Here is a 26735-nt window from a genome sequence, read left to right on the forward strand (position 1 = left end):
ATCGAATGCTTAACATTGGTCAATTTTCTGGTTGTGGATGTTAACTTATCAAGAGTTTAGGCTCAAATATGTATACTGGATATACATACGAGAGATTTGTTAGAAAGTAATCATTAATTTTATTTATTAAAATAAAATATATTTATTTGTAAAATAAAATTGAGCTTACCTAATATGTATAAAATTAAAATATTTATAAATGTATAGTATAATTATAAAATCAAATAATTATTTATTTATTTACTTACTTCAGTCATAAAAAAATGATGAATGTCAATTTTTCAATCACGCTTCGATTGTTTTGCCACTTCTGTCTATTGGAAAAAAACTCTGAAATATGGTAATATACAATTACAATGATATTCTTCAATGTAATAACTCAAAGTGTTTATTACATTAACAATTAATTGATTGAAATGTTTAATTGGTTTGCAGTAATTGAAATACAATGAAACATTATATAACTGTAAATTTAGTAATTACTTTAGTAATTGTGTGTCTTAATTTCAATGAATGCTTGTCTGAAAATTCAAGGTAATGTTTAATTTTAGTTATTATTATCCATAAATACTTATGATATTGAAATTGAGAGACATTTTATAATTTTTAGAAATTTTTTAACTAATAAATTATAGCAAGAAAAATTTATTTAGAAAATTTCATCTATAGAAGCTCTAAAAAATTATAAATGCAATTTTTTTAAATAATTTTTTGAACCTAGTTTATTATTAAAAAAAAAAATAAAAAAACTGTCGTGTCTGCAAATTTTAATGTAATAAATATTTAATTAATTACCTTTTTCATCATTTTTGCAACTAGTTTACGCTTCTTTATTACGCTAATGAGTATTATACTTAAAATGGCGGAGATTTCGTTGATAAGTCCTTTATATACCCTATTTTAAGTAGTAGAGGTTATTATATATATATATATAGTATATTAAATGATGATAATTGAGATTTAAAAGTTTTATCAAAAGCTTTAAATAATTCAGTTTAATATTCAGTCATAAAATTCCTTCAAATATTATTCCCTACTACTTTTTAAAACTCCCAATATATAAAAATCTTACTAACGAAAATAGCTTCAGTGGAAGAAGAAATTCTCAATAATTTTTTTTATTACATTTAAAGATCAAAGAAAAGTATAAAGTCACTAGATGAAGAAAAAAAATTATTTGAGCACGAAAAAAAATCCAGACAAATTTGTGAAGAAAATTTAAATGATAAACAAAAAGTGTTGCGCCAAAAACGTGACAAAGAAGATCGTGAATCAATTAAGAGACAAGCTGAGCTTGAAGTTACAAAAACAGAATTAGCGGAACTGCAGCGTAAAGTAGAAAATGAAATTATCAGTTTAAAGAATCGGTATAAAAAATCACAAATCAATAAGCTGGATGATGATTCAAAGTTTGCAGCCAATCCACGGTTGGTTAAAATTGAAGTTGATACTTATGAGATCGACAATCCTGGGCAGCTTGAACATCACAGTCAAAATATTAAAAAGCGGGAAGATAATAGTAATGACAAGATTAATATCAAAATTAGTAAGGGCAATGATAAAAATAAAAGATCCATAAAACGAAGGATGATTACTTATAATGAGAAAGGTCTTGTAAAAACTTCTGAAGAAGATATAGGTAAAGAAATAGAAGCACTTAAAAAGATAGTAAGAGAGCAAATTGATTTAGATAAAAGAAGTAATGAAATAGAAAACAGTAATTTAAAATCTAATGAGATAAAAAATATTTTCACAAATAAATGTCCGCGCTCTAATGATGTAGATAAAAAAATAAAAAAGAGATCAGCTTCTTTTGAAAGAAAAAATAAATCTAAGAAGAAACCGGTTGTTAAAAAGAGAAAAAAATCTGTGTCTAAAAATATTTCAATTAAAAGCAATGTTGTTGATTCAAATCTTATCACTTCTAAATCAAAGGTAAGTTGGTGAATAGAATATTTTTTTATTAGTGAAGTAGAATAGATTTTGTTTATGTATTTATATGATATTTAATGATGGACGTATAAATTAATAACATAGATAAAAAATTCATTGAGAGAGATACGAAAGACGAGTCATCATGACAAATCAAAACGTAATAAACACTTGTTACATAAAAACAAATATGAAAATAAACGCGGTAAAGTTGTCAAAAAGAGTGTTGGTAATAAAAATATTAAGTCTAAATTATCTGTTAGCAATTTGAATCGTGGGAAGAGAAGAAATTAGCCTGTTTCTATTTGTTATTTATTTATTTATCCATCATATTTCTTGTTGTTTTAATTTAATTGTTGTTTTTAACTTTAATAGAGACACTATAAAATATGGGATACCGTAGAAAGAGAAGGAAGATCGGTACAAGCTGTTGAGAATAAAAATTCAAATGGGGAAGATCAATCAGACGATGGATTAAACGTACTCAATTCACAAGACAATGCGCAAATAGCTTCTGAATACAAAGAAGCCTTTGGAGGTTTTCCGAAAGATCCTGCGGATTCACTCACTCGTTATAAACGGATAAAACGATATAAATCATAGTTAGTTATTAATTAGTGACAGATAATGAATTTTAATCTAGTACTTAACTTTGTAAGAAGATTTACATTTGCAGCGAGACAACTTTATTATTAAATTCATTAATTAATAAAAAATATATATTTTTATAACAGACAATAACTAATATTAATATTAATTAAATGAAATAGGTTACAATAAATTTTTGTATAAAAAAAGCGTAAATAATATTTAATGAATTTATAGAGTTGTCTAACTATAATTTTAAGTAAAAAATGGCCATCTTCTTTAATTAAACAATGTAAAAAAAATAATTACAATATCCAAGTACAAAAAAATAAAATAAATAATGATTAAAGGTAATAATAAACAGAGTTATATAAATTTATACATACAGAAATATAAATATATATATAAATTGTTTAGATATTATAACGACAATTTAATAGAGCCTGATTATTTACAAAATTCTCTAAAAAAAACATTTAATATCTAACGTATCTTATTATTATTACAATTATTTTTTAGATAATTCTATGATAAACTCCATTGTGCTGGAGAACAATTAATAATAATAATAATAATAATAATAATAATAATACAATAATTAATTTTTAAAAAAATAAACAATTCAACAAACGAGAAACTTCTCATATCACTTCGATGTCAATTTATTTTTTTTTTGTCAGCTCTCACTAAATGCGAATACTTTTTTATTATTCACTCATCATAGTCAGATATTAAATTTTCAAATAATTACTAAAAATATGCTTTTATATAATTCTTACAATTTTTATTTGGAGCCATGGTCTTTTATTCATGAAGAAACACGAAGACTCATTATAATGATTTAATTATAAACCATTTTCTTTTTTTTTTAATAAATTTATTATTTCAATTTTAAATTTAATTGTATACTTTTCTTTTCTTTCTTTACTTTTTTTTTTTTAATTTGTGCGCTTTTAGAATTGTCGTACAGTATTTGTATATATTTTTCTTTCTGTGTTCGAACGATTACAATAAATCTAATACAAACCATCATATATTATACAATGCATAGAAGACCATTATTTACAACGTTTTCATTTATAAGATTATTATTATTGTTATTATTATTATTTATCTTCTCTGCCATCACTCACTCAGTATAGAAAAACGAAATTATAATTAAAAAAGATTTTTATTTTCATTAGAGAGCTAATTTTATTTAAATGATGAATATGCAATAATTACGTTTTCAAAATTTGAAATTCTGATGTATATTATTAAAATTTTATTTATTCAATTAAATTTTCAATTTAGTCAATGAATTATTTTATTATGCATAAATATAATAGAATAAATTTACAATTAAGATGAAATTTTTTTTTTATTTCATTTTATGAAATCTCTTTATTTATTGTTAATTTTATAGCAACGATAGTAAAATTGGTAAATAATTAAATCGCTACTGACATCAAAAATTTGAATATTTGTGTAAGAAAAACTTTTAAAAATCCTTAATTACAATAGCTTCTTTTATATTGAAAATTTTATTCGTTGATTAATAAAAGATTATATGAATACACTTGAATGTTATTCGCGATTTTATTTTATTTTATTTATTCAATAATAATAATAAACCAATTAGAATTATTTTGAAATATTAATTATTAAAAATTCGAAAATCGAAGTTTAAAAATCTACAAAACACAATTATAATAATAATTATCATTTCTTTTAAAAATGTATTATTACTTGTTTATATTTTTAAATTTATATTTATGTATACCACATCTAATATTAGCTATTTACAATTTATTACACCTTCATTTTGCTTCTATTTTAGTTTAATATAATTAAACATTAATTATCATCATTATTATTATTATTATTATTATATTAATGAATTATTTTTCAGTATACACAACTCGCACAATTATTAAATTTTCGTCACCTTATTAATTTTTCCATACACTCGTTCGCAAACTTTCATTTTAATTTTCTAAACCGCTCATTTTATTGCCCTAATTGTCTTTTATATGACTCTACAACTCTCTACACACAGTTAATTATTTAAATAAGAACAAAAAAAAATAGTAATAAGTAATAAAAAATATACATTTGTAAAAAAAAAAAAATGAAAACAATGAGACTAGTGTTTCGTGACTTGTATGCATTTGCACGCACATATTCTTTTTATGATTACTTTTAATTCTTATTCAAGTTACATATGTACTTGTTATGTGTCCACTTGTTTTCCTCTCCAATGAATATAAATAGGTATCTCTCAACATCGCTAAAATCCATTTAAAAAACAGCAGTATTCAAAATAAATAAAAAAATAATCAATGAAGTAACAATTGATTCAAAAGTGCTCATTAAGTTAATTTTCAAAATTATTCAACAGCTTAAATATTAATGTTATACATTTGTTACAGACGTATATATTAGACAAATCAAAAAAATTATATAATACATCAAATATATCCTTCCGTTGCTCGTTGTCTTAATTATAATTGTTATTGTTATTATTGTTGTTGTTGTTGTTGTTGTTGTTGTTGTAAGATACCTCGTAGTAAAAAAAAAATCTCGTACAGATAAGCTACTATTTAATTTATTAGTTTAAGTACGAACACTGTCTTCAGTTAAACTAGTTATAAAGTTAACGAAATATTTATCAATGTTTCATTGTTGATAATATTATAATTCGACGGAATTGTTTTTTTTTATTTTTTATTAGTAAGATAAGAACTATTGAATGAATGTAATTTGCAGTTACTACATTGGGCAACTACAGATGCTCTCATTTAATATTTTATCTGTTGTAATGACTAAAAAAAAAAAACGAAAAAAAAAATTACTTTTTAAGTAATATTTGTAAATTGATATTTTTTTTTATCTCACCGATCAAAATCTTCATACATTATTCTTTCATATCATTATTTATATCCAATTTATATGTTGTTAATAAGAGACATATTTTAAAATTTATTATATACTGATTATTATTCTGTTAATATTTATCATTAATCATATAATTTTAAATTTTTTAAAAAGAATTTAGCTTAGCTTTTTTGATTAACTAGTTATGTATATAAAGTACAGCGTATTACTTTCAAAAAACAATTGACAATTACGGAGGGTACAGGCGAGAGCATCTACGTGCCTTTAGTTTATTTATTTGTTTTTGTATTAAATTTGTTATCTAGTTTTATTTATACTTTGACTATTTTTTATTTTTATTTACTTTATATAATTTTAATCGCTTAGTTTATTATAATTTTCTATATCATTAATTACCAATAAGACTTTTCGATAGAATAAACGTATGAGATTTAATATTTTTAACGACATCATATCAATAAGTACATTCTTCTATGTAATCAAATCTCAATATCATAAGCTCTCTTTTAAATAATTAATCTGCTGTGAATAAACAATACAATACAAATGTAATACCTATTAAAATTTACAAAACATATATATATATGTTATAATTTGCGCGAATCTCATATAAAATTTATAAATATTTTTTTTAACAAATATCATTAATTGATTACCAATTGACACATAATTTTAGCCTTTTAATTACATAATTTATTTAAATATACGCTTCAATATTATTTTTTTTTTCTTATTAAAACGCGAAAGCGTTTAACGGTTTAAAATGATATGCAGACAATAACAAGAAGTATATCACAGTGTAATGAAGGTGTTTTCGATTCTAATCGTATCCATTCAATTGTATATTTTAAAGAGATATTAATTATTTATGTTAATATTCAATAATAATTATCATAATAATAATAATAACAATAATAGTAACGAAATATAATAGAATAGAAACAGAAAAACAATTAATTTTAATACAATTTTTTAAGTTATTGACTATTAAAACGATGTTGTTGATTTGTCGTTGAATAACGATCTTCTTATCTTTGTCTTTCTAACATCAGTTCCGATAACATATATTATTCTATTATTATTATATATTTTTTATTATTGTTATTATACATTATAACAAGTCCCTAGACGAGTCATTACGTGAAATCTCTACGTACCTACTCTATTACACGATATAGGGTTTAATCACTGAGATATACATTTAATATATCCGCGTAAAAATGAAAGCATGTATACAAATCATCAAACATCACTCTATTCAATATTATTATTTATTTTTGTTTGTCCTTGTTTTCTGTTTTTTGTGCTTTTCAGAGATCATATATATGTATGATACAATAATATACAAAGTAGTAAAAAATAAAGATAAAAACAGATTGATAAATTTTTTATATTATTTCCTTTTTTGTCTTCAAAAAATGACGACGCGTTATTATTTATTTTATTTATGTATAATTTTATTATTATATTTATTTATTTTTTAAATTAATTTTCTTTTTATCACGAATGATACAGTCGACATGGGATCACTTGTTGTAGCTATCAACAAGCAGCTGTATTTCCACAAAGGAGAGTATAAACTTATAGAGGAATATGTGTAAATAGATTAAATAAATTCGAAAACTGTGTACATAAATTGTGTCGTTAATAATGACAATAATAATGATAATAATAATAAGAAGAAGAAGAATAAGAATAAAATAATAATAAGAATAATAATAATAAATATTTGAGGGTGATTTTCCGATGTTAAAATAGCAGCCCATTGGAGGCGCGACACTTGAGTAACGTCTGAGATTTATTTCACCTTCATCACTTCTTTAAGAATTATTATATTTTTCAGCATCATCGTCCCGATTTTTATTTTTACTATTATTGTTATTATTATCATCTTTTAACGTGCATGTCAACATGTCTTAATTATCTAAGACATCAGGATGAAGATATTAATCCTAAAGAACGACGAACACTTAATCCGCAGTCGATTGGGCATTCTCTTTATCTCTGTTTCAACAATTATAATATTCTAAGTTATTTCTTCCACTCTCTCTCACTCTTTCTTTCACCCTTTCATTACAATAAAATCTCATTTTTAAAACGCTATCTTACATCTTTAGAGACAATCTAATCTAAAGTGATCTTCGACAGTTGCGTCAGATATCGCCGCGTCAGGATCAGTGAGCATCTGCAACCCATCTAGGTCAAGCGGACCTAAGCCTTGTCTTAGAGCTTCGTCCGAGGCAAACAGGTCTGGATCAAAGTCGCTTGAAATCGATGAACCGAGATCCTTCGTTAAGTCATCAGTGCCCGAAAAATCTGTAAAATAATGTCATTTAATTGTATTTGTTATAATTTATCAAATTGTCAAAATAATTTGCACTTAAATTAAGGGGGAACACCACTGTGACGATCGAAAAAAAGAGGTGATTTTCCGGAATTTTTTTGACAGGGAAAATAAAGGAATTTGGGAATCAGGTTTTTTTTTTTTATTTTATTAAGGGTACATTAAAGATTATTACCCTAAATTTTTATTAAAAAATATTTAATTACGGAATTTGAAAAATTTTTTTTTTAAAGATTTTTTTAGCCGGGTTAAAACAAAAAAAAACAGTAAGAATAGTGAAAAAATTTTCAATCAGTTGCCATTTTTTTAAAAATTAAAATTTTAAAAATTCCGTACGTGCAACGATAACTACATCCTTACTGATTAAAAAGCAATTTGGGTTTTTATTTTCAGATGATGCGATTTTGAGTTATCGAACCGACCATGGAGGGGGAAATTTTTTCTAGTGCTCGACGAGATTGTTAATAACTTTGTAATAATTAAATATTTTTTAATAAAAATTTAGGGTAGTAATATTTAATGTACCCTTAATAAAATAAAAAAAATCCGATACCCAAATTCCTTTATTTTCTCTGTCAAAAAAATTCCCGAAAATCACCTCTTTTTTTCGATCGTCACAGTGGTGTTCCCCCTTAATAAACATTCTCTACCGAATTTTTTGGTATTATAAAAATAATTTTTGATATTCAGTGGTGATAAAAAAAAAATTAATTCTTTATTCTGACAGTCTAATATTTGAGGAGATTTTTTTTATTAAATAAATAATTTATTGAATTAATAATATACCGGTCAATATAATTGTAGGTGTATTTGGCGTTTGAGGTGTCAATTGTTGCGTCGTCGTAGGCGTCCTTGGTTGATACGCCATCTGAGGACTCGTGCTGTAGTAGCTTGTGTCGTTGCTACCCAACTCACCACCGACATTAATCATGTCATTCTGTAACATGTACAGTAATATTAATTAATTACAAGTTTGTTTAAGTATACTTCATGATAAATTTTAAGTTTTTATTATTTAATAATAATTATTATTATTATTTAAAAATTAATAATTAATAAATAATAGTATAGTAATTGAAATTATTATAATAATACAATTTATACAATAAATCTTAACTAACATGAATAAAACTAGACGTGTCATTTGATGAGCCGATGTACGAACCAATGGAGTTTGGATCCAACGACGAATCCGTCTAGGACAGAAAAAATAATTCACAATTTTCAATAATTATCCTTGCTATTGTATATACAAAAAAACTTTAGCGCTGCTGTTTACTCAGAAGAACAGTTGAAATAAAACTATAGGAACAAATATAAAAAGTATAAACTTAACTTTAAAAAAAATTATAATAATAGTAATAAACATAAAAAAAGTTGTATGAAAACATCGATCCGCTCAATTTTAATACCTCCGCTACAGAATTTTATTTTCTTTATTATAAACTTGGATCCCATTCCATTTTCTTTCGCCTAAAAAAACACAAACAATGAAAGACGAAAAAGAACAAAAAAATAATAAATAAAATAATTAAAGAGAAAAGAACAAAAAATCCAATCCGGGCTGTCCATTATGTCTGAGCGGTAATATAATTAACTCCACCCTATGGTATGAAATGATTTACTAAAGAAAAATATATGATTATAATTAAAGGCTTATAGTAGAATAATAATAAGAAAAAGAATAATAATTAATAGGTTTTGTTTTAGGGGCGAAACCAGAACTACCTGAGTGGTCCAACCGGACTCCACGAGCTGCTGCACCACTTGAGCCCAATCCTAACGGTAGGTAAGCAGGTAACAGATAAATAATGCAACCTTTTAGTAACAGTGTTATCGTCACAGGTTGCAAGTGTTTTTTTATAATAGGAAATTATAAATAAAAATCCAAAATTAAGCTTCGCATAATAACAACACTAACAATTAGTACACCTTCCTTGGTCTTTGATGAATTACAAATCTCAGTGACCCAAAGCCTCTTATACAATACACAGTATTTATATGTAATAAACATTGTAACAACTAAAGTACCTTTTGGAAAAAAAATAGATTTAAATAAAAAATTTTTATAGCACTTAAAAACAATTAAAAAATACAATTACACCTTTAAACATTCACTGAAGTGTACTCACCACATCCTGAATTTGCATTTAAACAAAATAAAAAATAATTTACTCCATTGTGCTTTTATATTCTTATCCTACTAAACCATTAACGTCGACAGTTTACTTACCACCCCCTTAGGTTCCAGCACAAACAAAAGATTATGGAAAATTTTAGTATTTTGTTTTATTTTATAGTATTTCAATTATAACTGTAATAATTGAATTGTTTAGAATTTTAAAAAGAGCGCACTTATACATCTTTTTCTGTAACAGATACTCGGTAAAAATTTAATTGCAAAAATTTGTATCTTTTAATGAAAAAGTTAAGATTAATTTATCAATTATTATAATTTATAAAACTAAATTAACAAAAATGTTCATTTTAAAAAATCTAGCATGAGTATTTATTATAAATTAAACTAATATAATATATTATTATTAATTATCACCAAAAAATGGTCAAGATATTCTTCAAGAGTTTTGTGATTTATAATGTAAATTAAAAAAAATCCGCTTTTTTCAAATTAACAATTCAATTACAACCAGCAATTAAATAAATTAATTAAATAAAAGCAAACTAACCATGTTGAATTGCTCAAAAGTCTGTTGAAGCGCCGCAGCTTGCACCTGAGTGAGGAAATAACTATTTTGATCTAAACTATCAGAAGTGAGACCCGTCGATCCCGGATGACCTGTAGGACTCGGTGGCGCTGAAGGATTATTGCTGTAGCTCAAAGGACTGCCCTGTAATGCAATGTAAATTATGTGGTCAATAAATTGTTTGAACATTTAATTGATTAATTAGTTAGTAAGATTGCGATAGTGGTATCCAGTGGATCTTACCTGAAGGGTTATGCCAGGCGACGATTGAGGAGACGGCCGATTTAATGGTTGGTTGGTGCGATACGATCCCAGGGAATTTAGTTGCTGTTGCGATTGATGCGTTTGAGATCCATTCTATTATCATAAATAATATGTTATACGGATATGTAATATAATACGCATAATCATTAATCATGCATGACAAAAGAAAAATATATTCAAGTTGGGAAACGTGATTAATCAAATTTACACATACTAAATCATCACGTTCTTCAAGTAAAATATATTTTTTTTTATTCACCTTATACTCTTAAACAGTTAATGTTGTTTTATATTTGAAATATTTTATATAAAACATTAAAAAAATGAAAGATTTGAAATATTTTAAATGAAAATTTTATAACATCGAAATTCACAAACAACTGATTACTTTCATGAGTTTTCTTGAAATTATTATAAATTTTTTTTTCATTTCGGTTTCATTTGTGAAAATTTTAATTAACTATTCGTACAATGTTTTTAAATACTATTTTTAATGGCAATTTAATTAAAAAACAAAAAAATGATTAAATGTCTGCTAATTTTAATTGCATATAATTTTCTTAATAAATTTATCTATTTATTTAATACACAAATCAAAAAAAAGCTCTTGGCTCAAAAAGTTTTGACTTAATTTAAGAAATTTTTATACTATCTTAATATTTTCTTGAGTCAAGAAAAATATTTTCTTTTTACACTAAAAAAAAAATTAACGAATCAAAAGAAAAATTCTTGAACCAAAAAAATGAATTTGAAGAATTTAAATTTCTTGGATCGAGACGAAAAATTTTTGAATGAAGTAAAATTTACTTGAACCAAGATAAATTTCTTAATTGAAGAATTTTCCTGCTCAAATCAACACGATTACGTTTTTAAAAATTATTTTCTTAATTCAAATGAATTATTTTTTTATTCATAGCTTCCAGAATTTCAAATTTTCCATTAAATTTACAAAATTGATAAAAAAAAATGTAGGTACTTATTATGATACAATATATCCTAGACATGATACACAACATCGTGATCGTTGATCATGATGGGATAAGCATGAGGATGACGTGATTATATTAATTGTACAGTCTAGGTACACTATATAACACTAGACTTGTTGTGTCATATACTCACGGGACTTTGCGGCGGCACAGGACTGTGTGGCTGCTGATAAATATAGTGGTGACCAGGACTGTGAGATGTTGAGGGTGGTTGCTGAGCCGTTTGTTGTCCGTACGAGCGTAAATCCTGCTGCGAAGTACTTGTACTATTTTCCAACGTCACACCCTGCTTTAAAATTAATAATTTATCGTTAGAAGAACTAGAATTTTAGGTTGAGGTATTTAACTATTCTATTAATCTCTTAAATTTATCAAACCTCTATTCATCTAATTATTTACGGCCATTTAATTTTTCATTGTATTCATACTCTCATCTTTTGTTTTTATTTACCTTATATGTATATATAAATATATCTCTGCAAATATATCAATACAAGCACTTATATTACTTCTAGTGTTAAATAACAGATAAATGGTTAGAAATAAATAATAATTGTAATGGTAATGGTAAATAATAAATAATAAACGATTATTTTAAAATAAATAATAAAGCGAATGAAAATTTATATATCTACTGACCTTACATGTATGAAGAAATCTAGAGTTAACAGGCACTGATAAATGGTTCTGCAAAATAACAAAGACAAAGAAACACTACAAAAAAAGCCAAATAAAAAATAATAGAAATAATAATAATATTAATAATAATAATTAAAATAAATTATAATAAATAAGCTGTGCGATATATATTTAGCTTTTGTAAATACACTGATAGAAAAATTAACTTGATTTAAGAAAAATAATCAAAAAAGATAATTGTTTTGAAAAAAACTAGTTTTTTGCTGCTTCAATTTTTCTCTTGATCTATTAATGCTTATAATAATAATTTATAATGGTTTTAATAAAAGAAAGGTAGCAATTTGCTAAATAAATATTATTATTATTAATTCTTCACTCAAGATTTGTATATCTTTGATTAACAAATTTATTTTCTTCAGTCAATGTAAACTAATTTTTAATGTTCATATAAGTAATCAAAATCTATTTTATGATTAATTTTTATAACAATTTTTGTTTAGTTTTGAGATTATAACTTGAAGAGAGTCTTGCAATATTATAAAAAAAGAGCATGTAAATTACAATTATAATAAAAGTTAAAAATGTTTGTGAAATTATAAAATTTTGAATAATGATAATTATTATTAATAAATTATTCTCAATTTTTTGAACTTTCATATTTTTATGTCTTGATAAATTATTATATCAATAACAACTTCTCTAGGACCTTCTTAATATAAATAAAATACTCAACTATAAATCAATTTTTTTGTAATTTTTTATTATATACTAAGAAATTTAATTTTGAAGCAAAAAAGTGATATTTTAATTTTGAAAAGCCAGCAAACTTAATTTAAAAAAACTCGACATTATTTTTATGAAATGTGTTACCAATCTTTTGATCTAAGAGAAAATTTTCTAGCAAAAAATTTGTTTATTTCTTCTTTGAAAACAATCAACCCTTCATTAACCCAAGCGTCTTAAAAAAATTTGACTTTTTGGAAAATTATTCAACAAAAAGTTAAAAATTAACTGAAATTCAAAAAAACATTGCCAAAAAAATTGTTGTACCGTTTGGGAAGAAGGAAAAATAATTACTAGACAAATTTCTGTTCTCCATTCAAGAGTTTTAATTCATCAACTCGAGAGTGAAAATTTCTCCAATCAAAGAACTAATTTTTTTCAGTGTACTCTTCAAAAGGGTGGGAATGTAAGAATGAATTAAAAAATGTCTTTTGACAAGTGAAAAAATAAATGAAAAAGAAAAAGAGAAATAAAGACAAAGTAGAAGCAAGTGATAATCGAGGAGTAACGATGGTAATCTCTTTCATGCAATCAACTTACGACCTTCCCCTCGAACAACAACGGCCTCGAGGATGCCATCGAAATGCGGAAGGCTCTCTCTTGCGTACTCTCTCTCTAGTGTAATGTAGTATGGGGTGATAACGTGACCAGAAATACTCGTACGCTCGAGTCGTATAGTACGTTCTGTGTAAGATATGTGAATGTCTGTGTGTTGAGGCACGCGATGCACTCACGAGACTTGTGTAGTATATTTATATACATATATGTACGTTTTTAGCACACGCAATGTCCATTCGGCGTGGTCTATCACTGCACTCAAGCTACTCATGCAATTAACCTACTATACTATTTTCATGCTAAATAGTATAAGTAACGTTCTTCCGAAAAAAGCTTTGTATTTTCATGCTCGCTTTTTAACTTTTCTACAGTAACAGCATTTTTTTGAGTAATTTTATTTTATTTTCATTATTCAAATGTAATTAACGGACGTGGAGGTCAAATATCTTCCAACAGAGGGTGGCTTAGTAAAAAATATTTTTTTTTTCTCCTATGCTGGGGTCAGCAGCCTCGGTAAAAAAAAAAAGTAAAAAATTTTGTGTGATTCGGTTGAGAAGATTCGTCATAAGAGTTAAAATTTAGTGCTTAATATTTTCAACATTTTTTATCACAAGTTGTCTTTTAATACCATTTGAATTCATTGTTATGCTACACAAATATAAGTAACAAGTAAACCTTTAATTTTTGTACCGTTAGTGACAAAAATTTTTTTGATTAATTAAAATGAATGAGAAAGATTAATTTTGACTTTAAATAAGGAATTAAATCGAAAAATTTTTTATTCATCTGTAATTAAATCTTTTTAATAAATTTCAATTAATTTTTTGTAAATAATTTTTTTTTTCATATAACCTGCATTGAAAATGTGAGTTTCAATGCCTGTTGAGCCAACCGAAACTAGACAATTTCAGATCAATACGACTGTGCCGGGCAGGTATCAATTATTTCTTCCCGGCGGACAGAAAATGACGATTTTCTGTCCGCGAGGTGAAGTTGCAGCTTTATTTTAAATCCTATCAATTGTTTGTTTATTTTATACCTTTATAATTGTCATTCTAACCGCTAACTGTACTGACATATTATAATTCTGTTATTAAGCATAAATAAGAAGGATAAAAGAAAACTTGTCAATTTACGAATAATGTTTGGTAAAAAATAAACTATTACTTTCTATTTTATTATAAGTTTCATAATAAAATGGTATTTTCGCTGTTCGTCTGAAACTATCTAGTTCTGGTTGGCTCCAGACATTGAAACTAGCATTTTTAATGCAACTTATATGAAAAATATAATGTGTGACGCGGGATGAAACACGATTTCAGACCGAGTGATGCCAGCCCTCGCTTCGCTCGGGCAGGCAACTTCACTGGTCTGAAATCGTTTTGTTTCATCCCTAGTCACACAATATATTATTTATTTTACAATTAAATAATTTTGCCGAAAATATTTTTAAAGGCTAATTTTTTTTGTTATTACTACTAAATCTGTATTATAAATTATCATAAAAATAATCTTAAATACATGTTGTTAATCAACTCATATATTTTTATAATATTAAATCTTGTAATTTATTATGAACCAGAATATTGAAATATTAAACACAATTCATATTCTTTCAATTAGTATAATAAATACTTCCTTTAAATTTATATATTGTTACTTTACAATCTAAATATTTAACCCACGAATTAAAAATATAAATTATTCTTTTGGTACTTTTTCTACAATAAATTAATGAACACAATATTTTTTACTATAAAGGATTCTATAAATAAAAAGAGGGGCTACCACTAGCAGCGAGCTTGAACACTACGTTTTATTTATTTTTTTATAATAAACAAGGATCAAGGATATTTACTTGGGCGCCTGGTGGACTGTGATCCTGTGAAAAGGATAGCCTTCCAGCTTGCACCAAGCTGGTTGGCGACAGGGTTGTAGGACTGCCCGTTTGAGGACTCTGGAATATTAAAGCATTTGCTTTGTTTTCTTGTTTTCACTTTTATCTTCATTTTACTATAATATAATCAATAATAATCATAATCATAAAAAATTACTTATTGGAATAAAATATGCTTAAACAGACTTATTTGTTTTTCCCGTGACTTTAAAGCTCGACAGAAGAGAGAGAGGAAGATTATTCAAATAAAATTATAAAACAAATAATTTTGTTTCTTTTACAATAATAAATTCAGGATTTTATAAGCTTTGTGCAAACAGCAAAATTTTATATTGATAAATCTTTGAATCCTTTTTACAAACAAACAAATAATATATGAATTGCCTGGGGAATATTTTCAATGCATTTATTCGCTTCTTTCTTTCTTTCTTCCGAGCTAATTTTTTGTTTTATCAAACTTTTCATTTCCTTGTCCAGTTTAATCTCCTGTAAAAGCGTTTTAGTTTTTTTTTTTATTTTAAACTTTTGTGCACTCACAATGTGTAATTAAAAAAGACATTAATTAATTATTACTTTGAATTAATAAAGACAGAAATCGAAAAAAAAATTCCCATTGAACCATACCTTTATAAAGTTTACAGTAGTTGATCATAAGCAGGTTTTATGCTTGACAATTTTTATAGTAAGTATTTATTAATATTAATTGAGCAAAGAAAAGTTTTAATGAATAAAAAAAGAGGCAAGTGTATATAAATTTAGCTGGTGTAATAATTATAATTCTGTTAACTATTAGATTATTTTTTTATAAATAAATAAATTTATTTATTCAGTTAATGATGTGTACTTACATTACTATATTGTGTACTACTCGAGTGATCTTCTTGGTCCAACGGCGTGTGAAGAGGCGACGGAAAGTGAACATTACTCAGATCTGGTAGAGATCCCGTATTGTTACCTATAGGCGTTTGAGGTCCTGGTGGTTGCGAACTAGGATATATACTGAAAAAAATAGTAGATCATTGTTACCAAATAAATTTATTGTGAATTTTGATTTGTAATATTTATTTAATAAAATAAAGATTAAAATAATTTTTAACTGTACTTGTTAATTAATCAGTGGTACTATTGATTTAAATTTAACATTGATCCGAATGATTTATTTTTAAATCATGATAATGGGTCGTGCATAAATAATAATATGTCAAGCTTACGTCAAGCAATATTTAAAGATTCATCTACTTTAAAATTTTTAACGAAGATTATCAATTTTATTTTTTATATTTGGATCGTTTATCAAATAAAATCATTTTTACGGGAAGGTCATTTTCAATTTTTGAGAAAGTATTTTCTATACAAAAGAAAATATTTAAAAATTTGAGCGTTTAATATCAAGTCGTTTCAATTACATCTTTAAAAGCTTTTGGCGACTTGTAAAAAATTCGATAGCTTCATTGAAAAATTTTTTACATAAAAAATAGTGTTGTTCATACTTTTATTGAAATTGTTTTTACTTTGAAAAATTACCGAATAAATTAAAAAATTGAAAATTGACGAAATTAAAAAAATCATCACTCCGAAGAGACTTGACGACGTTAGGAGTCCAAATTTTCATGTTTTTTTTTTTTAAATAAAGAATATTTCCACAAAATTTTAAAACGATAGGTTGGAGTCACTCTGTAAAAATTATTTCATTTGATTAAATGACCCATAAGTACAAAATATAATTATAGAGAGAAAATTATAAAGTTACTGGAACAATTTTCATGTATATTAATCAACTGTGAAATGAAGAGATATTTAAAACGTAATGAAGAAATAAAATTTATGTTAAATTGTAAAAATATTTTTAATTTTAAATTTTAACAAATTATAAAGTTATAACAATATATCTTAGAAACTTTACATTTGTGTTGCAAAAAAATTTTTTTTATCATTTTTATCTGATTTAACACTATTTATGATCTTATACAAATAGTTTAAGAAATAATCAATACTTTAATACTTTAATAATTTAAATTATTGTTAAAAATTAACTATCACAAAGTTCTAATAATTTTTTTTAAACCGAAACACAAAAGAAATTCATAAAAAAAATCAACAATATTATTTTTCAAGCATAATAACTCAAATTATTAAATAAAAGAAAAGTGAGAAAAAGTAATCTGCTTATCTAAAAGAATTCAATCTCCGAACTTATGGTTCTACGTGTGTAAACTTTAGTCGATCGTAATTCATAATATAATGTCACGCGCATAGTCTTTGCAATAATTAATAAAGTATAAATATATATATATACTATATATATACCAAGTAAAACTTCTTGGTGATAAATATAGAATAATAAGAGATATTATCATAAATAAATATCGCACTTGGAATTCGATAAGTTGAGACACCAGACAGCTGTATTAATAATATAACAATAAAACAATTCAAGTATGTATGATATTCACGTCTTGATAACACACTCTAAACGCACCTTTATATTATATGCCGGTCGCCGGTAGATTACTATTGCATCCAAGAAACTTTGCGCTTTAGGAGTGTATTATTCGGAAATCGTTGACCGAATACGGTTATCGGACTCGCCACGGAAATAACAATTGTCTACATGCATAATCCGTATGAATACAATTGTTGTAACGTTTGTAACTATTTGATTATACACGCGAGACTTTATTGTTGGACAAAAGCCCGATGGTACTCTTTAATTGTGTATATATATATATATTATACAGATACATTGTGCAAGTATATTATAGATTTATATATTTTATCTATAGATAGTGTAGAGTCGAAATCTAAAAGTCAACTAAATATTCAATAATATCAATAGTAGCTGTGAATATTTTACATTTTTTTTACTGTGGGTGCTTAGTATCGTTAAATTTTAGAAAAATATGCAAAATTTTATCGGAAAAATAGAAAAAAGTGATATTTTACGTTTGAATGAATATATTTAGAAAGATTCATAGTAAATTTAAAAATTTCTCTGTTTAATAAATATCCAAAATATAGATAATGAAAAAAGTTTAAAAATTAAGAACATAACAAGTAATTAAACCGTATAAATTTCTTTATTTCTTAAAATATTCACCGAATAATAATAATAATAATAATAATAATAATAATAATAAGGCGACTGCGTGACCGAGCGGTTTAAGTCTTAAACTGCCCGTACAACAGTCGCTCAGGCGTAGGTTCGAGCCCTGGCAGTCGCAATTATTCTGCGATTTCCAAGGCTTGCTCCCGTGCCGTCTGTACCCTGGCCAGGTTTCTGTGGTTTCCTTGGTCACTGTGCTAAGGGTGGGGCACAGGCAAATGCGGGTACAGACTGTAAGTCGGCCACAGCCGCGGAAAAAGGAAAAATAGTATTGATAAATAGTAAAAGCTTAATAGATTGTTATAGAATATATATTCTCACACAATTACTAAAAAAAAAAAAATAATAATAATAATAATATTGAGTTGATGAACTTACTGGATGCCTGGTACTCTTGGCATCTCACAGGAAGATCTCGGTCTCTCAATAAAATTATGATGGCCATCTCTATTGTCATTTGTCGTATTACCCATTCCATGTTGATCTGCAGTAATAAGTGAAACGATAAATTAATAATGCAACAAGACATCAAAAGAATTTGATATAATAATGATAAATAAAACATAAAACACCGACATGTATCGCTACCTCGTCGATGAGGAATCGTGGAGGCCGATTGGCAAGCTTCATTGGCACTCTGGTGCAGCGCTGAATCTGAATTAGTTCTTCGCCAGGTGTCAGGTGGTGGTGATAAGTATGTACCGCTGTACGGCGACGTGTCATACCTCTTTTCCATAGGTCGTGACCTCATGGGGCCAACTCCCACGCTTCTTCCACGTTCGGTCCCGCGGTACATCATCGGATTGTGTTGCATCTCCTCCAAGTTATTTAAAGCAGTCTGTAAAATGAATTAAATTTATGCTAATTTTTGACCTTTTGAAATTTATTCTTCAAGCAATAGCAATATAATATGTATAATTAAAAAAGGAAACGGAAAAAGAAAAATAAAAGGGAAGTTCGAAGCACTTCAGAGGCAATAGTTGATTATGTCAGTGGAATTCAATCGTCTCGTAACTGTCTTATAGATCTATTGAAGATCGTATTGTGAGTTAACGTGACATCGGAGTCATAGTCGTATTAAATTGGCTGCTACGGCATACTGCAGTTTAATCGGGGGCTCGGGTGTGGTATGGTGGAATTTGATGCTGGCATTCAATCTTACTTGTCAGAAATACTTTTCTCGAGTTAATACTTTAATTAAAAGATAAATAATATTCGAGTACACGAGTCTTGAATTACTGATTTTAGCTCGCCAGTTTGTTATTGTTATTATTATTTTAGTTTTCCATTCTTAGTCTTTTTTCACCTACTTCACAATTACTTTTGTATTACTCATGCGGGAAAAGTAGTATTGGCGCTCGCTGTTGCGGTTGAAAAAGAGCTGTTTGCCCATTTTAAAATTACGCATGAGTTTTCTCACAAATGAAACCGTTATTTAAGTGCGACAAGTTTACTTGTCGCACGCAAATTATTCTTGGCGCACTCAAACTATCCTTGTCGCATGCAATTGACTGTGAAAATTGCTAAAATTGAAACAAATAACAAAAAAAAAACACAATCTAACTGTCAATATTAAAGAAGTGAGGTTGACATTACAAAGTTCATACTTTTAACGAAAGTAAAAATAATTAATTAATATTGAGCTAATTGTGATAAAAATTAATTGAGCAGAAATTTGATCATTTTGATAATTTTTGTAAAAAATAAATTATGACAAAAAAAATTTTTTTTGTCATAAAATTGACATGTAGGAATTTTATAAAATAAAAAATGCAATTTTTTATGAATAATTTTTTGGAACAAATTTGTTTTTTTAAGAAGATTAAAAAATTGTAGTGACAGCTAAATTTAATGTCATTTAATTTTGTGTTGATTGTTTCAATGTGTAAATTTATTTTTTGTTAATTAATATTAGTGACTTTGCATTTATTATGTGATATATATTTGTTTCTTTATTAACTTTTTATTTGTTTTTATGGGCTTCGCCCCCCCCCCAACCCCCCGCCGGGGCTTTGCCCCAGGACCCTGCCGGGGCTTCGCCCCTGGACCCCAATTTTGTACCCACATCTATCGCCGCATTTGTAATACAAAATAGTATGTGCAACTCGTGCAACGTTGTCGATTACCCACTCAAGCGAATGACCGCACTCGCTTCGCTCGTGCGCTCAACTTCGCTTTCGTGGGCAATCGACAACTTGTCACACTCGTTGCACAATATACTATTATTGTTTATCTATTTCTGTACCTACATCGGCATCGAAATCTTAAATCTTTTTTATAAATATCTCTTGATCTTATTAGAGGTCAGCGATTATTTTAACTGCTGATGATGATTATTTAACGAAAATAATGCTGAAATAAAAGGGCTTAACCGGATAAGTCGACTTTTATTTAATCTATAATTTTAGCCTCAGGGTATCGTTAATATCGACCGCTATTGTACATTGATTCAAGTTCATTATATTAATACATTGCTACGATTTTTTTTTATATTTTTAAGATTGGCTATTGGATGGGTTTCTGGTTCATTAGTCAGAAAGAGAAAGAAGACAACTTTATAAAACTGATCGGGAAGAAAGTTTTATAGCACTTTGACTAATTTAATAGAAACTTCATTATAGCGATTATAAAATACTTTACTTATTAATAAAATGATTTAATTAAGGATTTATATGGTGGAAAATTTACTACAATGTATAACGAAATTAAAATCAACATCAAATTTTTTGGTCCCTGACAATAAATTTATAGTATTTATAATAGAATAGCAATAAAATAATTTAAAAAAAGGATCCAAATTATTATTATTATTATTATTATTGTCTTAGATAAAACAATACTTATATAGGATACTAACCATCATAATGTGCAACTACTTTAAAAAAAAGCTTTCGCATGTGAATAAATAACATATAGTAATAGTAATTATTGATGAAAAATTTAGCGAAATTTTTTAATATTTTATATATTTCGTTTCCTATTAAAATTATATTTCAACAGTATAAGTTAATTGCAGAATAAAAAAGTTTGGAAAATCCAAAAGGGCACGAGTTATAATGCTCATTTAATTATGAAATATTAATAAAATAAAAAATGTGAAAAAAATATATAAAACAGCTAAAATAGCACGATAATACGTACGCGCCTCTAGTCGGATAAATGTATACAATATATATAAATATACGCAGTCTTCTGGTTTTTGTTTTATTTTATTAATTGTACATAAACGACACTGAATTACCTAGCCATTCGCATTCGGTGACCTACAATTCTTCCAAAGAATTAAAAAAAAAATAAATTTAACTTAATTAATGCATTTTTACGCAAGTTACAGTGTTTCCGGAGTTTCATACAGGACGGACAAGAAATTTTTTTGACCTATTTTGATGTTTTTTTCCGTTTCTATTACACTAAATCAATTTTTGAAAATTGTCAAATTAATCTTCATTAAATTATCTCGATAATAATATGCAAAATATTTTGATTCCGTCAACTAACAAGACTATAATAATAAAAATAATTGCCGAAATGAGGCGAAAAAAATTTTTCAATCGTAAAGCACTCTCTGATACTTCGCATCATGAGTCGTGCAATTTTTGAATTGCAATTTTTTTTCCTGTTTTAAAAAAGTAGTTTATATTTATCTTTTTCCAAGTACATTACATAAGTAATAAACGGTCTTAGAAAAACTTCTGCAGTATGTATAAAAATAGTTTTTTAATTTTGTCATTATCAGATTAGTCTTAAAGTAATACATTATTTAAGCATATGAAATTTTCATTATTGAATTTTTAATTTCTTATACCTAATGTATCATTATAATGAATGACTAGAAATTTAAATTCCATACTGTACGAATGCGCTCTAATCCTAAACCAATAAGGATTCAGGGTCAGTTTTTTCGATTAGTACCGAAAATTTCAATATTAAACTAACACTTCACTTTAGTCATCAATTTTATATTTTAATAAAAAAATAAAAATAACTAAATAATTAAAGTTAGAGTGCAGAAGTTGCTGTCCAATGATTACTGCCGAATTATTCGGCTACCCAATTTTAAAACACAGTAACTGCAAAATTTTTATACCTAATTTTTTTTAATATTGCTGCATTTTTTATAACTTTTAGACCTTAATTTCAAGTATTTTTTCTTAAAAATATTTATATTCAAGTATTTTCTATTTACAAATCAAATTTTTCATCAATTTGGCAGGCAAACTTTTTTTTAATAAGAAAAATTAAAAAAAATTTCTAAATGTTAGTTACTGTGTTTTGAAATTGGGCAGCCGTATTGGGGTAGAATCATCTTGATTTTTACAAATTTAATTACCATTTGAGATAGTAGAATATATACAAAACATGTATTGTTGGCATTCATATAAGATTCTTTCCGTGTAAGGGCTAATAACGTTTTAAAACTCTCGATAAATTTATTTCTAATAATTATTATATTCATACAAAATTATCTTTGAAAATAATTAAAAAATTAATTTATTACTAAAGATTTTATTTGAGCGATGTCAGTCGTTTTTTCTAAGAATTTATTTTTGATTCAGTAATATATTATTCAATACTGAGTATAATTAATATTCCAATCTCTGTAACTAAAAAAAAAATATATTTCTAAATAACAGATCATACGTAGACTTGATTAATATATGCTATCAAAATGAAAACCTTAATTAATACCAAATTACAAAAAGTAAAATGAAATATTGTAAATAAAAAGATAATTTTTAAAAATCAATAAATTAAAAAGAATATAACAATAATCAGATATATTTTTTGCACTTCCGTTTACAGTTTATGAGTATACGAATAATTATTAACTATTAATGCGTCCTCACGCTCTATACTCTCTCGCATGTTATTTAGTTGTTTAATATTGTATGTATACAACGACGCCACGATTGGACTTTGAGGTTCAAGGAAAACTTGTTTGACATGTCTACAAGCTATACGATCAAATATAAATACCGATGTTCGGTAAGCTCTACTACATACTTCTACTTAGTTCTGTATCTTTTATTTACCATGCCAATATTTATTATGCTGACCGTATTTTAACATATATTATATATCGTTAGCCTTCCGTTTACCAGCCTCTAATTACCATTACATCATAGCTCGGTCAAGTTTCAGTAATTATTCTAAAATTTAAAACTAAATGATAAAAAAATTCTTTTATCAAACATAAATAGATTACCTCATCATTGGATCATCAGTAAAAAATTTATCATTTTTATATTATAAATTATAAGTACAATTTTTTTTTTTAAATAGTATATCTAAAAAGAAGAATAATAACATTTTAATAATTCTAAAAATAAACAAAGATATTTCCCGTTAGCCATGTGCCTCGGGACATTGGGTAGAATGGAACTGACACGGGTGAATGGCAAGGCACATGCGAAAGTTGTCGAGGTCGGGAGCCGATCGACAATCTTTTCATCTATACTATCTCTGCAGCTATATTCGCATTGCCCCGACGACACACAAAACTACAGCTATACTACTTAACTTACATTGCTGAAACTCCTTTATATGTATTACGATCGTTATACATATACTTTATGCCCTACCCTCCACTCTGATCCTCGGACGATTGCGTTCCGCCCACGCGACGACATCGTCGCGACGCTCGGGGTCTGTCTCACCGACCCGCTTCTATTTTACGAATTCCCAATGCCAGAGAGCCCATTCAAGACTCATAGTCTCCTCTATCCTCCCACTTGACACAAAATACTTTCTCATATCATGCACTTTATCTTTTTTTTTAGATATTTATCTTATTTGCCCTCTTTTTGCTCGTCAATTTTATTTACATAAGTTAGATTCAAAATGAAGACACCAATTATTAACACTATAAAATATATCGTCAGGATTTGGATTAATATTATTAAATTTTCGTCCGAAAAATTTTCCAATGTATCTCTCAGAAAGTAAATTAATTTTTTATATAAATTTGTCGAATTTTAAGCATGAAAATTTGAATATTAATTATTTTTTGCTACCACTTAATTTTTCTTTTTAATTAACAAACACTAAAACAAAATGATTTGATTCAAGAAAAATTTTTCCTACAAAATTTCACTTTTTTTTTATTTTTATCTTGCATAATTCTTGAATCAACAAATCATAATTCTTGGATGACAAACAGAAAATTATTTATTTGTGAATTTTACCCTCGAACATAATTTATGTTATTATTTATTTCCTTGAATTAAAATAGGCGGTAATGTTGGATCAAGATAACACATACATGTTTAAAATATGTCGACAAAGCCAAAAAATTATCGGGTTTTTACTTTTTTTTATATCAAAAAAATCCTAAATAGATTTTAGAATTTATTGAAGTTAAAATTTGGCTATCATAAATGATGATTTCATTTTTTTGACTTAAATAATTCAAGAATTCATTTTAAGCTTCAAATTTTCGCATCGGAAAGCTGATGAAAATTTGAATGAATAAATTACTACTTAAGCTATATAATAAAACTTCAAAAAAGAAAAATTTTTTTTTAATTAAAAAGAATCCAAGATTTCAATTGAATTCAATATAATTTTAAAATCAACTGATCTTTAAGACTTAAATCACAATAATTATCGACCCGAGATACAATTATTATAATTTAGGACCCTAAAAAATGAATTCTATATACAAGAGTATTTATATTCTTCAAAATAATTTTTTTGTTTCGAGATCTTCATCGATTACTTCACTTTATAATTAAAAGTTAGTTTTTTTAACAGATTATCACCATAAATTAATTGCTGGTTTTATCTTATAAATTTAGAATTTTAATTCCCAAAATAACTTGTTAACAAATAAATTACATAATTCAATCCTTACGTGACCGAGTAAGTAACAGTTCAACACTCCTTAAGGTATCAAAGTCATGTATATCTACAAAAAATCATGTATATATGTACAATATCTAAGTTCTCCCTCTGTCCGAATTATTTTCCGCTCACGTAATCACGCTTCCTTCACGAAAACGATTGAGCAAGAGGTAAAGAACTATCGACCTATTCTTTGTCTTTTCTTCTTCATCGTCTGTATATCGTAATCCTCGTCTAGAACCGTTTATTCATAAGAATATATATATATATATATATATATATATATATATATATATATATATATATATATATATATATATATATATTGTATAAGTAAATGGAGATTGAAATCGAACGAAACTAGACACTTTAAGTACGGAAACGATGACTACCCTTATGGAAATTCCCACAGTAAATGTTTCCGATTGACCTGCACTATCTGTCTGTTATTCGGATTAAAACTATGTTAATTAATTCATTAATTATTATCATTATTTTATTTTATTTTAATAGTGGTAAAGATAATAAACAAATTCAAGAATTTATAAATTTAATCTTTAAGATCAAACCAAGCGAATCTGGACTATAGTTTTTATAAAAACCATCTTTTCAAAAAAGTACTAAGGTACTTTGAAAAGTTATGTTATAATTACGAAAAACTATAATTACAATTGAAGTGACTGGTTTTTGGAGTTGAAATAATTTTTATCGTCTATTTATTAATGAATAAACTGGAAATTTTATTACAACTAATCTTGATTGAATTGTCTGTATGATATGAGGTTTACCCGAGTCGAAATTTTGATCGTATTTTGAACCTCCTAAGGTCCGATCAACTTCGGATCAGGGAGTTCAAAGTACGATCAATTCCCATGTTGAATTTGATCGTATTTTGATCTCCACAGTGGTAAAAATTTCCGTTTTTACCACTCTGGAGTCTAAAGTACGATCAGACAGAAATAAAAATTCGATCCGATTTTGAACGCCTTGATCGTATTTTATAATGATAATATTAATAATAATAATCAACTTACAATGACATATATAAAGAAATTTTGTTAGAGGAGGGAAATGAATACTGGAATGAAAAAGAGGTCAGTGGTGGAATGAAAGAAGTGTGGGCAAGGATCAGGTGTGGAAATTTGACAAGAGCGGGGAAAGCTGGATTGGAGGATTGGAGGATTGGACATGCAGGTTGTGCAAAAAAGAGAAT

At 26.4% G+C, this 26735-nt stretch overlaps 2 protein-coding genes across 21 annotated transcripts in view; one reads left to right on the forward strand and one right to left on the reverse strand.

The window, feature by feature from the left end:
* Window positions 1-994: 994 nt before the first annotated feature.
* LOC123259679 lies at window positions 995-2662 on the forward strand. Of its 2 annotated transcripts, none has more exons than XM_044720311.1 (2): window positions 995-1935; window positions 2038-2662. In XM_044720311.1, the coding sequence occupies exons 1-2, from the start codon at window positions 1588-1590 to the stop codon at window positions 2224-2226; spliced, it is 537 nt and encodes a 178-aa protein (XP_044576246.1). In that variant the 5' UTR covers window positions 995-1587; the 3' UTR covers window positions 2227-2662. The 2 variants fall into 2 exon arrangements, with proteins under 2 accessions (XP_044576246.1, XP_044576245.1); XM_044720310.1 differs by having other exon boundaries at window positions 998-1935; window positions 2308-2662.
* Window positions 2663-5055: 2393 nt separating this feature from the next.
* The window catches only part of LOC123259983 (CREB-regulated transcription coactivator 1-like), a 41664-nt gene continuing 19984 nt past the window's right edge, over window positions 5056-26735 (reverse strand). For 5 of the 19 annotated variants that reach the window (XM_044720843.1, XM_044720841.1, XM_044720860.1 and 2 more), the window contains 14 exons: window positions 19256-19517; window positions 19058-19163; window positions 16425-16575; window positions 15538-15636; window positions 12339-12386; window positions 11833-11988; window positions 10690-10803; window positions 10429-10590; window positions 9975-9980; window positions 9874-9879; window positions 9470-9520; window positions 8863-8937; window positions 8528-8678; window positions 5056-7713 (listed from right to left, as the gene is read on the reverse strand). In XM_044720843.1, coding sequence (XP_044576778.1) covers window positions 7511-7713; window positions 8528-8678; window positions 8863-8937; window positions 9470-9520; window positions 9874-9879; window positions 9975-9980; window positions 10429-10590; window positions 10690-10803; window positions 11833-11988; window positions 12339-12386; window positions 15538-15636; window positions 16425-16575; window positions 19058-19163; window positions 19256-19517 — 1590 coding nt within the window. In that variant the 3' untranslated portion in view covers window positions 5056-7510. The remainder of the gene's footprint in view (window positions 7714-8527; window positions 8679-8862; window positions 8938-9469; window positions 9521-9873; window positions 9880-9974; window positions 9981-10428; window positions 10591-10689; window positions 10804-11832; window positions 11989-12338; window positions 12387-15537; window positions 15637-16424; window positions 16576-19057; window positions 19164-19255; window positions 19518-26735) is intronic. The other 14 variants (XM_044720844.1, XM_044720848.1, XM_044720846.1 and 11 more) reach the window with 14 other exon arrangements.

Source organism: Cotesia glomerata, linkage group LG2 (genome assembly GCF_020080835.1).
Source record: "Cotesia glomerata isolate CgM1 linkage group LG2, MPM_Cglom_v2.3, whole genome shotgun sequence".
NCBI classification, from domain to species: domain Eukaryota; kingdom Metazoa; phylum Arthropoda; class Insecta; order Hymenoptera; family Braconidae; genus Cotesia; species Cotesia glomerata.

Coding starts and splice junctions, on each gene's coding strand:
- LOC123259679 (XM_044720310.1), top strand. CDS start 1,588: ATGATTACTTATAATGAGAAAGGTCTTGTAAAAACTTCTGAAGAAGAT. Junction 1,936..2,307: donor TTATCACTTCTAAATCAAAG/GTAAGTTGGTGA, acceptor TAACTTTAATAG/AGACACTATAAAATATGGGA.